General features: G+C 43.1%; 1 protein-coding gene across 1 annotated transcript in view; it reads right to left on the reverse strand.

Annotated features, from left to right (window-relative positions):
* Positions 1–13,021, reverse strand: part of zic6 (zic family member 6) — a gene marked incomplete at its 3' end in the record, with an annotated part of 80,331 nt that extends 67,310 nt beyond the window's left edge. The window contains exons 1-3 of the mRNA XM_084332050.1: positions 12,034–13,021; positions 9,313–9,925; positions 4,906–4,958 (exon numbers count right to left, since the gene is read on the reverse strand). Coding sequence (XP_084188176.1) covers positions 4,906–4,958; positions 9,313–9,925; positions 12,034–12,991 — 1,624 coding nt within the window. The 5' untranslated portion in view covers positions 12,992–13,021. The remainder of the gene's footprint in view (positions 1–4,905; positions 4,959–9,312; positions 9,926–12,033) is intronic.
* Positions 13,022–13,647: the final 626 nt, after the last annotated feature.

Genomic DNA, 13,647 nt, shown 5'->3' on the forward strand with positions numbered 1-13,647 from the left:
GGGGGGGTGCATCCATGCTTTTAACTTAAGTGATTATCAAAGCAGGTGTTGTGTACTTGTGTCGTGTGAGGACACCACACATCACACCTTTCAAAGTAGAACTCCTTCCCCTACTCCTTTCTTCACTCTATTTCCCCCAAAATCTGAATCACGTTTCTGCATACGACCTGATAGCCGTCAAACGTGTACTATAGGAACAAAGTGTGAGGGGCTATGAGGGGCTATGAATTTTCATGAGCAATAAGGCTCTTTTTTTTGCAGATTAATATTTCTGAGAGGCCTCCTGGTTATATGGTATGGATTGCATAACTCTGTCACTTACATAACCAAAGGAATAACATGTGACATTCACAACAGCAGCCATGTAGGTTTATGGTAATGTGGGGGATATGGGTGTGTGGAGCAGGGGATGAGTGCTAATTACCCCCAGCTCGAATAATGGGAGTGAGGACCTCTATGAGTTACTTTCTGTTCTCGCGTAGGAGATGGAACTCTTTATCCTCTGCCTTGTCAGCACATCTAAAACACAGGATTATTCCCCCGCAAATGGACGGATCTACTTGAATCTCTGTGAAAGTAACCTGTGTGAGGGGACGAACATAGACGGCACAGTCTAAAGTCAGCAATGTCACCGATGCAGCGCTGATCTGCAGACGGAATGTGAGCGACACAAACAGAAGAGGACGCTGCATGTCGAACCCGCTGCAGTTTTCTTTGATGTTGAACGTGCACAAGCGTATACACACAGAAACACGCATTATCCAAATGACCATATCATAGCACATGTCCAATAGGAGGTTAGGCTACCTTATTGATCATCAAAAAGATGAAGGGACAGTCCACTACTTGCCCTCTGCCACTCCTAAATCCACTACCTGGGTTCCTCAAAGGCATGCAGACTAGCGCCTGTTTACCCTCTCCCATACCCCCCCCCCTCCCCCAATGCTCCCTGGCCATGGCTGCTAACATACTTTTGCCTTCACTAACTCTCCAACTTCAGAGGGGCCTAAATCTCACCACGGCCCATGGTTTTGTGGTACGATATTTCCGACGATTATAAATACTTTTTGCTTTTTACTAAAATGTTGTTTACGAGGTTGTCTTGCAGTTGTCAGCGCTGCTTCTCCTGCCGTCACCTCAGAGTGTACCGGTCTCTACTCTGTACTACAGGGTCAGCCACCACACTAAATCTCATTTGCCCCCTCCATTAATGTCACAACCTTAAAGCAACATATCATCACAGTGCGGAGCTTGGTGCTAAGTGTAATTGAAAAGGCCCAAGGGGAATTCCTTGGTACTGGTTGCCCCCACCCTCCATCCACCCACCACCCTCCATCCATCATTGCAGAGCAATGGGCCCTGGGGTGTTGCTGTAATGCTGATAGGTTAACAGCGAGATCACCATGCGTACAACTCACTTACCACTTCCTGAACGGCGGCCCCTCGGGCCATCAGCATTTGTACACGCACTATGACAGCGGCAGAAAACCTACATAGCGCGGCATGTCAAGTGCATATTAATTTAGCAGCCGTGCGCCAAGGAGAACCAGCTCGAGAGCATCAACACCGGCATCATGCTCGGTGAACGGACGGCATGTGGATGTGATCAGAAACAGCATCCATTCCTTCAGATGTCGAGTTCACAGGCTTGATTACACAGCCGCCTTGCGATGCATACAGCAACAGATACAATTAAACACCCGCGATTACACGCCACTTTGAAACACCCTGGACCGTGATCAATGTGATCTTTCTTTAAGCTCAACCTCAAAAGATGGAGATTTGAAAAATCATAGAGGACGGGAAAAAGTATTTAAATGCTATATCTCATGGCACCGAATTGTTGCTAATGAAATGTGATGGTGTTGAGAGACGGAGACAACAGGCGCTGTGTTTGTCAAATCTAAGGCATTGTGGTCTTTAGGCATACTGATCAAAGGCTACTTAGCAGTCTCTAACAAGAGCTCCAAATGAATTCTGTATAATGTCCATCAATATGCAAAGATATTAAAAAATAACAACTTTTATTTTCTTTAAATCTTTCTTAAGATCAAATCGAGTTGTGAGGAAGCACAGCCACAGATAAAGGCAGTCATTTCTGCTCCAATGTGCAGTTTTAAGTGTATTCATCTGGCTTTTCACGTACATGAAAGCCGCCAAATGCCCTTGCCAAGAGGAGGACTTTAAGGCAACTATCCTGGTTGATCTGTGATGACAAGGGTCTGTATGAGAGATTAGAAGAGAGAGGGTAAAGGCAACGGTCATCCCCTTAGAAGAATGACATTGGAGCTCCCAGCCCTGGACAAACGTCAAACATCTCCGCACACATCATACTCTCACTCCAATGAGACAAAACAACCTTGGATGTGGATTTGAAATAATGTGGATTTTTTTTGGAAGGCAAATTTGTTTCCTTTTGCAACATGGGGCCATACTGCAGGCTGCTTCTCTGAGTCTCCTGTCGACGTGTTGTTGCTTTTTGCCATGAGAGATAACCATTGTCAGCCATGTGGGCAACTCTTGAGCTGATTGGCTCTGAAGAGACCTTTAAAGTATCTGTGGCTGCTCAGAGGCTGGCTCATCAGAAACTGTCAGAAATATCTCTTATGTAAGGCATGGATAATAAATGAAAGAGAGGGGGAAAAGACCACCACCATCCAGATCCATCCACAAGGGTAAATTGCAATGCATCAAAAGACAAAAATGCATCAGATATCGTGATGGGCGGGGCCTTCTCCTCTTCCCCACTGCATCACCACGATGGGCGGGGCCTTCTCCTCTTCCCCACTGCATCACCACGATGGGCGGGGCCTTCTCCTCTTCCCCACTGCATCACCACGATGGGCGGGGCCTTCTCCTCTTCCCCACTCCATCAGCACGATGGGCGGGGCCTTCTCCTCTTCCCCACTGCATCACCACGATGGGCGGGGCCTTCTCCTCTTCCCCACTCCATCACCATGATGGGCGGGGCCTTCTCCTTGCTCACAGAGCTGGGTATTGGAGGGGCTTGGGCTTAAGTTGACAGAGGAGCCGCAGTTGGGAAGTGTGAATAGAGGACTGGTTTAATAAGCCCTGGTACCGACTGAGCAACACACAGGGGGCTGGCACCATCTGACATCAGAAAACTGCAATGCGGATGAGGATGAGAGGGAAAATCTAAGGGATCAGTCTGGTTAAGTCATAAGATCACAGCCCCAAGGATCTCCATGTTCCTATTCAACATTTCACCATCCATAACATACTATAAACAAAACTTGCCTCTGTGCGCCTCGATGTAATGATTGCATGCATTGTCTTACATAAGGGCCCTGCTGCCGACAATCTGCTTTTTAAAAGCCCCAGTAATTGCTGCAATGTCAAATGAACATAGGCTTAGACATGAAACAGATTACCTTATGAATGTTCTTCAAAAAGGTGTCACGTGACTCTGTGATATTCACCTGTAGTTACACACTCATCTGACGCACATGTTTAATCTTCCTTTTGACAGTCTGGTTATGCATTTTAAGACCTAACCTTTACAATCAGCATTCCTTCATTTCCCCCAATCACACTCCTCTGGCTCTTCTCATGCCGTCTTTTCCTTGGATTTCCTACGATCTGGTGAGTGCAACCCTGCCCCTAATTCTAATCCTGATCCCATAACCATAACCATAACCATAACCTTTACCTTTACCTTTACCTTTACCTTTACCTTTACCTAACCCTAACCCTAACCTTAATGTAGCTGCAAAGAGAGGCTAGAAATTGGTGCGCAACTTTGTCGTAGCTCACGCTACGGATGGGTTCATGAGTTCATATGTTGCTCTCATTATACATTGTTAGCATCAAAGATACATGTGTGCCAAGCCGCTCCTGCTCTTCCACTCGAAGGATAATGAGAAGGAAATGAGACCAGCACTAAAAGAGGAGACTGAGGATGCAGCTGTATCCAGTTTACCACGTGGAGTGGCAATTTTCCACAGTGAGAGGCAAATCACAGGAAAACACATGAGCCGCGGTCCATGTGTTGTAGAATGTAGATGAGGACACCTACCTACGGGGGGAGGGACAACAGTGGCGAGAAGGCAAGAGATTAGGGGGCCAATGTGAAGGTGTCATGGAGGGTGAAGATAGCCAGGAACGGAGAGGATGGAGACAGATGAGAGGGAGGAACACGAGGAGCCAGCAAAAAAGGAGGGGGGAAACAGAGGAGTGGATGAAAAGAAAAGTGAGTTGGGGAGCCGAAGCACTACTGGCTTGACCTAGGGAGGATGGGAAAAGCCAGAGATCCAATTAAAATCACACTTTGTCAGCCTTGCTGCTACCAACAGCCACTCACTCACAATGCTGACACGCCTCGCCAGCCCCAGAAAAGTGCCTGTACATTATTTGGAAATGTACGGAGTTCACATGCGTGGGAGCGGACAATGTATAGGTTACACAAGATGCCTTACATGGTTACGATGATACATCAAACCAAAGACCTTTTGTGACAAAGTGGCCCACCCCCTGTTACACTGTCGGGACTCAAGTCGAGTGTGGCGTAACAGCGACCCGGGGAAGCAAGGCGGTGATTCAACAAATTCCAAGGTGAAATGGATATATTTACATGAAATTGTATAGTACATAGCTAGTCCAAAAATGGCGCCCGGCTCTTGTTGCTAGGCAGAGAGTGTGAGAGTAAAGATGGCGGCCGACAAATGGCAAACTGGGAAGAGGAGGTCTCATCAGTTATGACTAGTGGGGGGAAGGGAAGGGTGTGGTTATAGGTCTGAGTGCGTATGGAATATTACCACAGCGTTTCACAGAATATAGAGCCGAAACCTTTATATCAGGGAAGAGCATCTCATTTGAGTGCGCTCTGTTCTGGCTTTCCACATATATGCAATAATTGCACTTGCATAACACAACAAATGGACAAACATTTGTTGTTGTTGTTGTTGTTGTTGTTGTTGTTGTTGTTGTCGTTGTTGTTGCTTTTCTCATGCAAATACATATACGTTCTATGGCACAACTGTGGGCACAACAAATTCCCTATTCTGCTCATTGTTTTCCGCTTACTATTTCAGGAGGTATACAAGAAAGATGCATAAATTAGCAACATAATTACTGCTACATACTTTATTATCCTCACTGTGGTTTAGAAGATGAGCTTTACAATAGAAATAGAAATAACAGCCAAGATACTTCAGGAGCCCATGCAGCAACATGAGGTGCTCCAACAGCAGCCTTGCGTGATGTGATGTAAGTATTTCCTATAGATCCATGTCAAGTCAAGTGAACACAACCGTATATCAAATATCATCATGTTGATTGTGTTCACGAGATTTAATCCAGTTCACCAGTATACTTATCACAGGGGGGAAAGTGGCCCTTCAGATTTCATATCAACCACAACCTATATGATCAATCAAACTCCCCTAAGTATACCTCTAGTCTATAGAGTCGTCACGCTCACAAGCCATCGAACCCTATTCAAACTGTTCTCATTTGTTAGTCGCTTTTACATATACTTATCCAGATGTTGATCTGACGTGTGAGATTTACATTTTGAGAATTGAAGACTCTAATGACGATGTCACAATGGTTACTGTCCGTTGAAAGACAATAGAGTTTTAGAATTCTAAGATATAATTCTGGAGGGGGGGGATTTCCAAAAGATGGACACCTGAACTATAGCTATTCATATCCATGCTATATGGCTTAAGGTTGACCATTCAAGACATCTGAAGAAGCTGTGGTCCTGAAAGGGTTCATATCCATGCTAGATATGCCTTAAAGCGGAACATTCAAGACATCTAAAGAGGCTGTGGTCTTGACGACAATGGGATCCATGCAGTGACAGATGGCTATAGTTTCTCAGATACATGACCTCGATCTCTGCATGCTTGCTATCCATTTCCCTCTGCTGACATGGAGGGCGAAAACTCAGCCTTGCACCATCAAAAAACACCCTGTCCTCTCCACTCACAAAACGCATCCTCATGAATACCGTGTTTGACATACACTATAACACGGCACACCTCCACTGGCATGAAGGCGCAAATGTGTCCATCCCCCTTTTTACACATGTCTTCAGAAGTGCTACCTTGTGAGTAAATACACGTGGTAGTGCTTCAGCTCCATGTTGCCTATATTGTGGGAGCTTAAGACTCGTCAAAAAAGAAATACTGGACACAAATGGAACAGTATCCTATTGATATTCAGATGTTGTAGATAATGGGCTTGAATGAGATATATAAAATGAGACAACAGGAGACCTCATTTTGAGCTAACCATTAAATTTGTACAGGCTCTGCACATCATTTGTCACCACTGTATAGGGAATATTTATACAAAGACGGGAATAATAATTGAAACGTTTAACCCTGTGGACCTGTCCCGCTTGTATTAAAAAAAAAATTTAAAGGAAAACGAAAGGTCTTAACTGAAATGAAATGAATATAAGTCACACTCCCAACAATATAACACCACAGTCAAATTCCCACCTAACCGTTATTAATATCTTTCCTATCCTCCGTACACTTTGGGTTGGTGCACATATTTTACATGGGAGAGATACAGTATATGATGGGGAAACTCAGGGAGGCTTTTGGTGAATTCACCATGTGTTGTTGTGGTCCATCCTTACAACCACTTCAGTCACACCGTCTCCCCGAGATGAAGGCTCTTATTACCCACTACTGTTTAACTGAAGGCATATATTTCAAAGAAATGTAAAATGACGTTTTTGACCCCCATTCCCTTTTGAAACATGCAGGGAAGCAAATCGACGTGTGCCATGACTGTGTTGTCAATCATCAACTGCATTTAAAATGACATATGTGAACAGGGTTGAAATCTATGCCCCGCCCCCATCCATGCAGGCACTGGATTTATACTAGCGTGACAGTGAGATATCATGATTTCCACATTTAATTAATAAAGGCACCCTTGTTGTGATTTTGACCCCCCTCGCAACCTCCACAGCATGTCAAGAAACCATGGCTCCTCACTCAGCCACGCAAAGTATAGGCTACAAACTTATTGTATACATCATCTTTGGTCCCCATCCAGTATCACAGTTAGCTTCTCTTCATTCTGGTCATTGGATTCTCCCCCATTGCTCTCCCCTTTAAAGTAGGCAGTAATAATGTTAGCCGCAGGCACCGTTTCTGACAGAGCGAAGGTATGTAAACTAAACTAAGTTATATTATAGTAATAATGATACAGAGATGAAATGAGCCAATGCACCAGGATTATTAGTGACACTATTATTCAAGCACTGCAGATGGAAAGGCATGCTTTCAGACAGAGGTATTTTGATTGGTCTATTTCTGCAATGATAGCAGGCAAATGCTTCCATTTTACACTCCAAAAGTAATTCGAGCAAAAGTCAAAAGTTTTTCAGATTTAAAATACAATTTTACAATTAGGCTCTCAATGTGTGCAGGTCTGTGTGCAACAGGCACCATGTTCTGGGACTTTTAAAAAAGATTATATTATTATCTTAATGTTAAATGACAAATAATGGGTGCTTTCCCCCATTAATTCGTCAGTATTCAAGTCATCCAAATATACAAAAAGATACATTTCTGGCATAGCGTCACCTTGAGACACTGGAATCCAGCAAAACCATTAACTCTGTTGTCACTCAGAATGCTAAAGCCTTCATACAGCAGGCGAAACATGTATCCGTCTAAAGTTTATAAAAATAGACATGTTTTACGTTAAACATTTGTCCTTGTTTTGGGCATTTCAAAACGCAGATTTAAGGATTCTCTCTTGAATAGGCCTAAATTGACAGGCCTGTTGTATATTTTCTCTCCGACCCTGGACATTTTATTTTAGCATGCAATGCATCTGTGCGAGACCAAACACAGTAGGCTGAAACTGAAATAAACACAAATAAGACAAAATAAGACAGAAGGAACCGAAAGACGAAACCAACAGGCGAACCTGTCAAACCCTATAATTGCGCGAAATGGGCCAACTTGTGTTATAGACATATATGCTAATATCCTCAGCTACACAGCAGTTACGGTACTTTCAACTGAACTCAAATATTTAGAAAAAAGAGGTCCATCTGCGGAGGCAACATGGGGAAGAAACTATGCCTATATACGTGACGAGCGTGTCCTCTCCTCCATATCATTCTGTGTTACCTGACGTTGGCATTTGTCATATAGTTCAGGTCTAGTTTCACCCGACAAACCATTTTATTTATAATTAGGCTACCTCCAAGCAATGGTCTCTGTTCTGAAGGGCTGGTCTTAAATTGGCCGTTATATGATCAATAGATACGTGAAACGAAATCACAAAAAGAGATGTAAAGATGTAAAGATGAAGAAGTGTAAAGCTGACCTACAGTGCCCCCCCTGACTTAGTTTGAGGAGTCACTGTCGTGGCACGATAATGTTTTGATTGGGTTTAATAACACATGCCTGATCAAAGAGAATAAAGACACTTTAATAAAATGTTGAATGCATAATTAATTGTACAGTATGTACAGTAGAATTTGAATTAAACATTTAATTCGCATCAGGAAGATTCACGACTGAATACGAAAACAAACGGGGCTCACACCGAACTGCGTCAAATAGGCTACATGCAATCATAAAATAATATGAGTAGCACATCGCCTATAAAGGGGTGCGTCGCTCATTATAAAGAAAAAAAACACCTTTTTTGCTGGGAAAAGAAACTGAAAATCTTTATGGCTTAATATTTTTCTGATGCTTAAGATGTGAATCAAAATACATATTGAACGTATATAGGCTTTGAAATAGCCTAGTCATAGTCTGGGCCTCTGCAGGCCTCAAAATCAAACTTGACAAAAAAACGTTTCAAATATTTATTTAATCTTCTGACATACATAATCATGAGTAATGTTTCTATACTTTTCCACAATACATTACACCTATACTGTACACGTATACATTCAATAAAGACCCTTAAACGTACATTCAACAGAAACCATCACCAATAATATCCTCTATAAGTTCCCTTATACTTTGAGTTTTGCTCACAAAGAAATCTTCCCATTAAATCCTTTTTAGTTTTATTTTGCTGGTGTATGCTATGGTATTGTCTATTAACAGTTAAGGCCTATAGGCTACCGTTCACGTGTATATGGAGGCTAGGCACGTTTCTCAAAAGGCTATGTGCGCCACACATAACAATTAAAGCTTACCACATTTCGTTCAAAAGGATGACGCACAGCGTGGCACAAATAATTCCATACAACATTCAGATAAAATACATAATAATATAATGCAACTGTAACTTTGTGACGTTACAAAAGCCGAAACCATGGCAACAGGAAGTCATATAGGTGGTATGTTACTACACTGCTTTGGCGAGAAGGAATCTACGCCACTGTGGCACGTGTACCATCCATTAACAATACTTTTTTGAAAATGTGAGGTTGACGTGAATGTTCTCGAGCTCTGGGCAAAACCGTGACCCGTCTGGCCGCAGGGGTACTGGGGGGGCTCGGGCCTGTAGCTGCCTCTCTGAATCAACAAGGGGTCCAGGAGAGGCTGTGACCTGTGCGCGGAGTAGTCCAAACTGTTGTCGAAAGTGTGATGGAAGCGTGACCTCAGGGTCGACTCGTCTCGGCTCTCCGGGGACGTGGAGTCCTGACGCGAGGTGGGGGGCTGCGCGCGCGTCATGGCGCTAGAGGGGGTGCTCTCGGCGTGATCCGTTACGTCAGGTGACCTCGTGTCTGGAAGGTGCTCCCCGTCGCCCCCGTCTCCATCACTGCTTTTAGCGACGTAGGCCTTGCAATGGAGCTTCATGTGTTTTCGGAGGGAACTCGGGTGGGTGTAACACTTCTCGCAGCCTCTGACCTTGCACATGTAGGGCTTATCGCTTGAGTGCACGTGAGAGTGCTTCTTTCGGTCGCTGCTGTTAGCGAACCTCCGGTTGCAGCCCTCGAACTCGCATTTAAAAGGTTTTTCACCTAAATGTGCAAAGAGAAATGACCACGTGTTACGATTGGTGCATGCTCACACAGGCCCTCATGAAATGTTCTTCCTTCGTTTGTCACTGAGTGCCTACTAATTATCTAAATCAAATAAGCGCTCAGCAAATAGGCCTTTAATCTATAAACTAAAATCTAATTATCCCACATTGTACATTCAGGCTCGGCTACACATTATCAAGTGCCAAACTAAGTCATTGCCAGAGAGGTCATATAAGTATTAGCTCGGCAGGTATGGCCTGCACTCACAGGCCACATTTCAATCACTATGGCTTGGGTGGTCTTATGCAATGTATGTGGGCTATTGTCAAATGTTTTAGATTTTAGAAGAAAACAAAAGTAAAGACACAAATACATATTTGCTAATGTGTGAAAGCATTATGTGAATGGAGCCTGTAGGCCAGACAACTCTGATTAAGTAAAGACACAAAAATATATTTGCTAATGTGTGAAAGCATATTCTGTGACTAGCAGAGCCATGGGCCTGACAACTCTGATTTTACTACAAGTCGTTGTTAGGTAAGTGACACAATTCACTGTAGCCTACATTAGTGCATCCGATAAGAGACAAACGCAGGAGAAAAGGATATGGAATATTTGTATCGACCCTACATCACATGTCTGCACAAAGTAAGTGGAACTAGGATATCCCTATAAATGAGAGTTGCATCAATTGCACAAAGACATGCTATCTTCACAACAAGTTAGATAAATACATACTACATTTGTTAGTGTTAAAATACAGCATTCTTATAGGACGACTATCCAGTAACAAGTTTAATTGTGCATTGAAAATTCCAACAATATCTCAATGCAGAAATATGTCTGTTAGGCTACATACATTAGGCCTTATATTAGCATTATGCTATCATTGTGAAATTATATAATGCAATTTCAGAGATCTTAACATATGTCGTAAATCATGCCTTTTATTTCCGCAATTCATTATTTGAACAATTCACTCTAAAAACGGGAGGAGGGGGGGTGCTTATTATATATCCGCCCTCTTCCTCTTTGAGGACAATTCAATTAATTCATCATCAACAACAACAACAACAACAACAAAACTCGTGGCAATTAGACATAGAGTATTTTCAACCCACCTTCATTTCGGTGCATTAATTTTTACCGCGTTTATATTATTAAATTAAATTAACTCAAAGAGCGGGCGATGTATATCTAGTCCTAACCTGGCTGCTGTGCTCTGAGTACGTGATGCACCACAGACTACCCCCAGCCCTGTTCACGCGCGGCGCGGGCGCAGAGGATACGAGTCCCTGGGAGGCAGCTGAGGGGAGCGTAAATTCTACGTCACAGCTCTCCGGTGTCCCGGCAATTATTTATTTATTTCACTGAATGAGTGGGAGAGGCACCCAAACAACTATAGGCCTAAAGACTACGTGTTTGTAACAGCCTTACTACAGCTCTGCTGTCCGACATCTCCTCGTGCTTCTGTCTCGTACGACAACGTGACAGCAGCAGAGACAAAGACGAAAACAAAGCTATAAGCACGTCTATAAAAACGCTATAAACAATATCTACTTCAACAGCAGCACCACCTCAACCGTCAAATAAATTATTTACAAACAATAATAATAATAATAATAATAATAATAATAATGATAACAACAATAATAATAATAATGTGAACAATAATAATAATTATCATCATCATCATCATCATCATCATCATCATCATCATCATCATCATCATCATCATCATAAAGTCTCACTTTAAATATGTTTTTGTAATTCTATCAAACCCCCACAAATAATGAATAAAGCCCAAACTATAATTTTGTCCACAAATGTAAATGTAAAAAAATGTATCCTTTATAATAAAGATAATCAGATAATTATTTTATTTATATAAATATTTGATTCATCTCCAGGTGCATTGTTATTATTATTATTATTATTATTATTATTATTATTATTATTATTATTATTATTATTATTGTTTGTATTGTTATTATTATGGTTGTTATTGTTGTTGTTATTGTTGTTATTATCATTATTATTTAATTATTATTATTATTATTATTGTTATTGAATTTGTTAGTATAGGCTATTGTATTTTTACTGACCTGTGTGAGTCCTCTTGTGGATCTTGAGATTTTCTGATCTTGCAAAAACTTTTTCACAGCCGTGGAAGGGGCAGGGGAAGGGTTTTTCCCCTGTATGCACTCTGACGTGGTTGACCAGCTTGTATTTGGCTTTGAAAGGCTTTCTCTCCCTCGGACAATTCTCCCATTGACACACGTATTCAGAGTGCTCCGGTCCCCCGACATGTTCCACTGTCACATGGGTGACAAGTTCATACATGGTGCCGAAAGTCCCGAGGCAGGGATGCTTTCCCGCGCCCTCTTGGCCATCACTCCACTTACAAACCAGCTCGTGCTTCAGGTGCTGTTTAGAGCACCTGAGGAAAGGGTCACTTCCTCCACGTTGAATTGCCATATTCAGCGGTTTGTACAGACCCAGAAACTGAGTAACAAGTTGCTGACTGTTTCCCCTTGGGCTGATGGTTTGGCCATAGGGGTGCGTCCGAGTGAGTAGGTCCCCAGGTAGACCCAACATCATTTGGCTGCCGAGATCTCGGGTTGCATCGGTGGAGCCGTGGGCCTGCTCCTGATAAGCAGTGAAAAAAGCGTGGCTCCTGCTATCTCTGCAGCCAGGGAGGTCACGATACCTCCCAATCCCGCCATGTTGGTTAGTTCTTGATGCCAGTTGATCAGTGACTGGTGGCATGCCGGCTCCAGGAAGACAGGCTCCAATGACAATGCCCCTAGGGCTGTGCTCTAGCCGGTGGATGGGGTATCCAGAGTCTGAAAAATGGGGAACCGAATGGTCAACATATGCACTGGACCTCGTCTCGGGGTAGTCTCGCAAATTGTGCGAGGGGCAGAGTTTTAAGGAACTGCCAGTGGGGTGCCCCATGTGCTCCCCTGCCAAAGGTGGCAGCACCACGCTGGGTTCAGTATTGCTCTCCCCGGGGTTGACGCAAGAAAGAGGGCAGCCACTAAACCTCGACAGGCTTGTCATGTTTTGTTGTGAGTCTGGCTATGAGTTTGCGAAATCAAACAATTCACTGCTCAGGATATACCTATAAACCTCGTTTCCATTTTCCCCATATAGCCTATCATCTGCATGTGAGATTCTTGGCAGTGAACTTCGCAGGAGAATGAACCAAACTCAATTTCGTTAAAGTTGGTGCGAGTCCCATGCCGTTCACTTTGCCCTCTTGATTTGTGGCAATAACCATGGTAGTAAAATGCTTCGAACAGGCCACGGCGCAATATAAAAGCACAGCAGGCAAACCTGCTTTAAAAAAAGGGCGCTTTGGGATTGGTTGGAATGTGCCATGATTGACAGGCGCTGGGTTTGTTTTAAAAGCGACACGCAGGCGTTCACTGCACGACTCCGTTTTCAAATATTGCAGAGAAAATGCTTTGAAATGTGCCGCGTATAGTGCCGAATATCGGTGACTCTTTTAACTTCAGGCGCCACATTACAAACCGTTCCTAAATTTCGACATGTGAAACATAGGCTAATGTTGAGCAATCATATATATGTGTAGCCAATTGATAGGAATCGAGTTATCTAAATGCAGACCTGGGTTTGTTATCTGTCGTTTTTATTTGAATGGAAAGCTTGCCAAAGAAAATTTTCTCTGTGTTGCTCTATACGAATAATAGCCG

Source organism: Notolepis coatsorum (genome assembly GCF_963971535.1).
Source record: "Notolepis coatsorum genome assembly, chromosome: 16".
Classification (NCBI taxonomy): Eukaryota; Metazoa; Chordata; class Actinopteri; order Aulopiformes; family Paralepididae; genus Notolepis; species Notolepis coatsorum.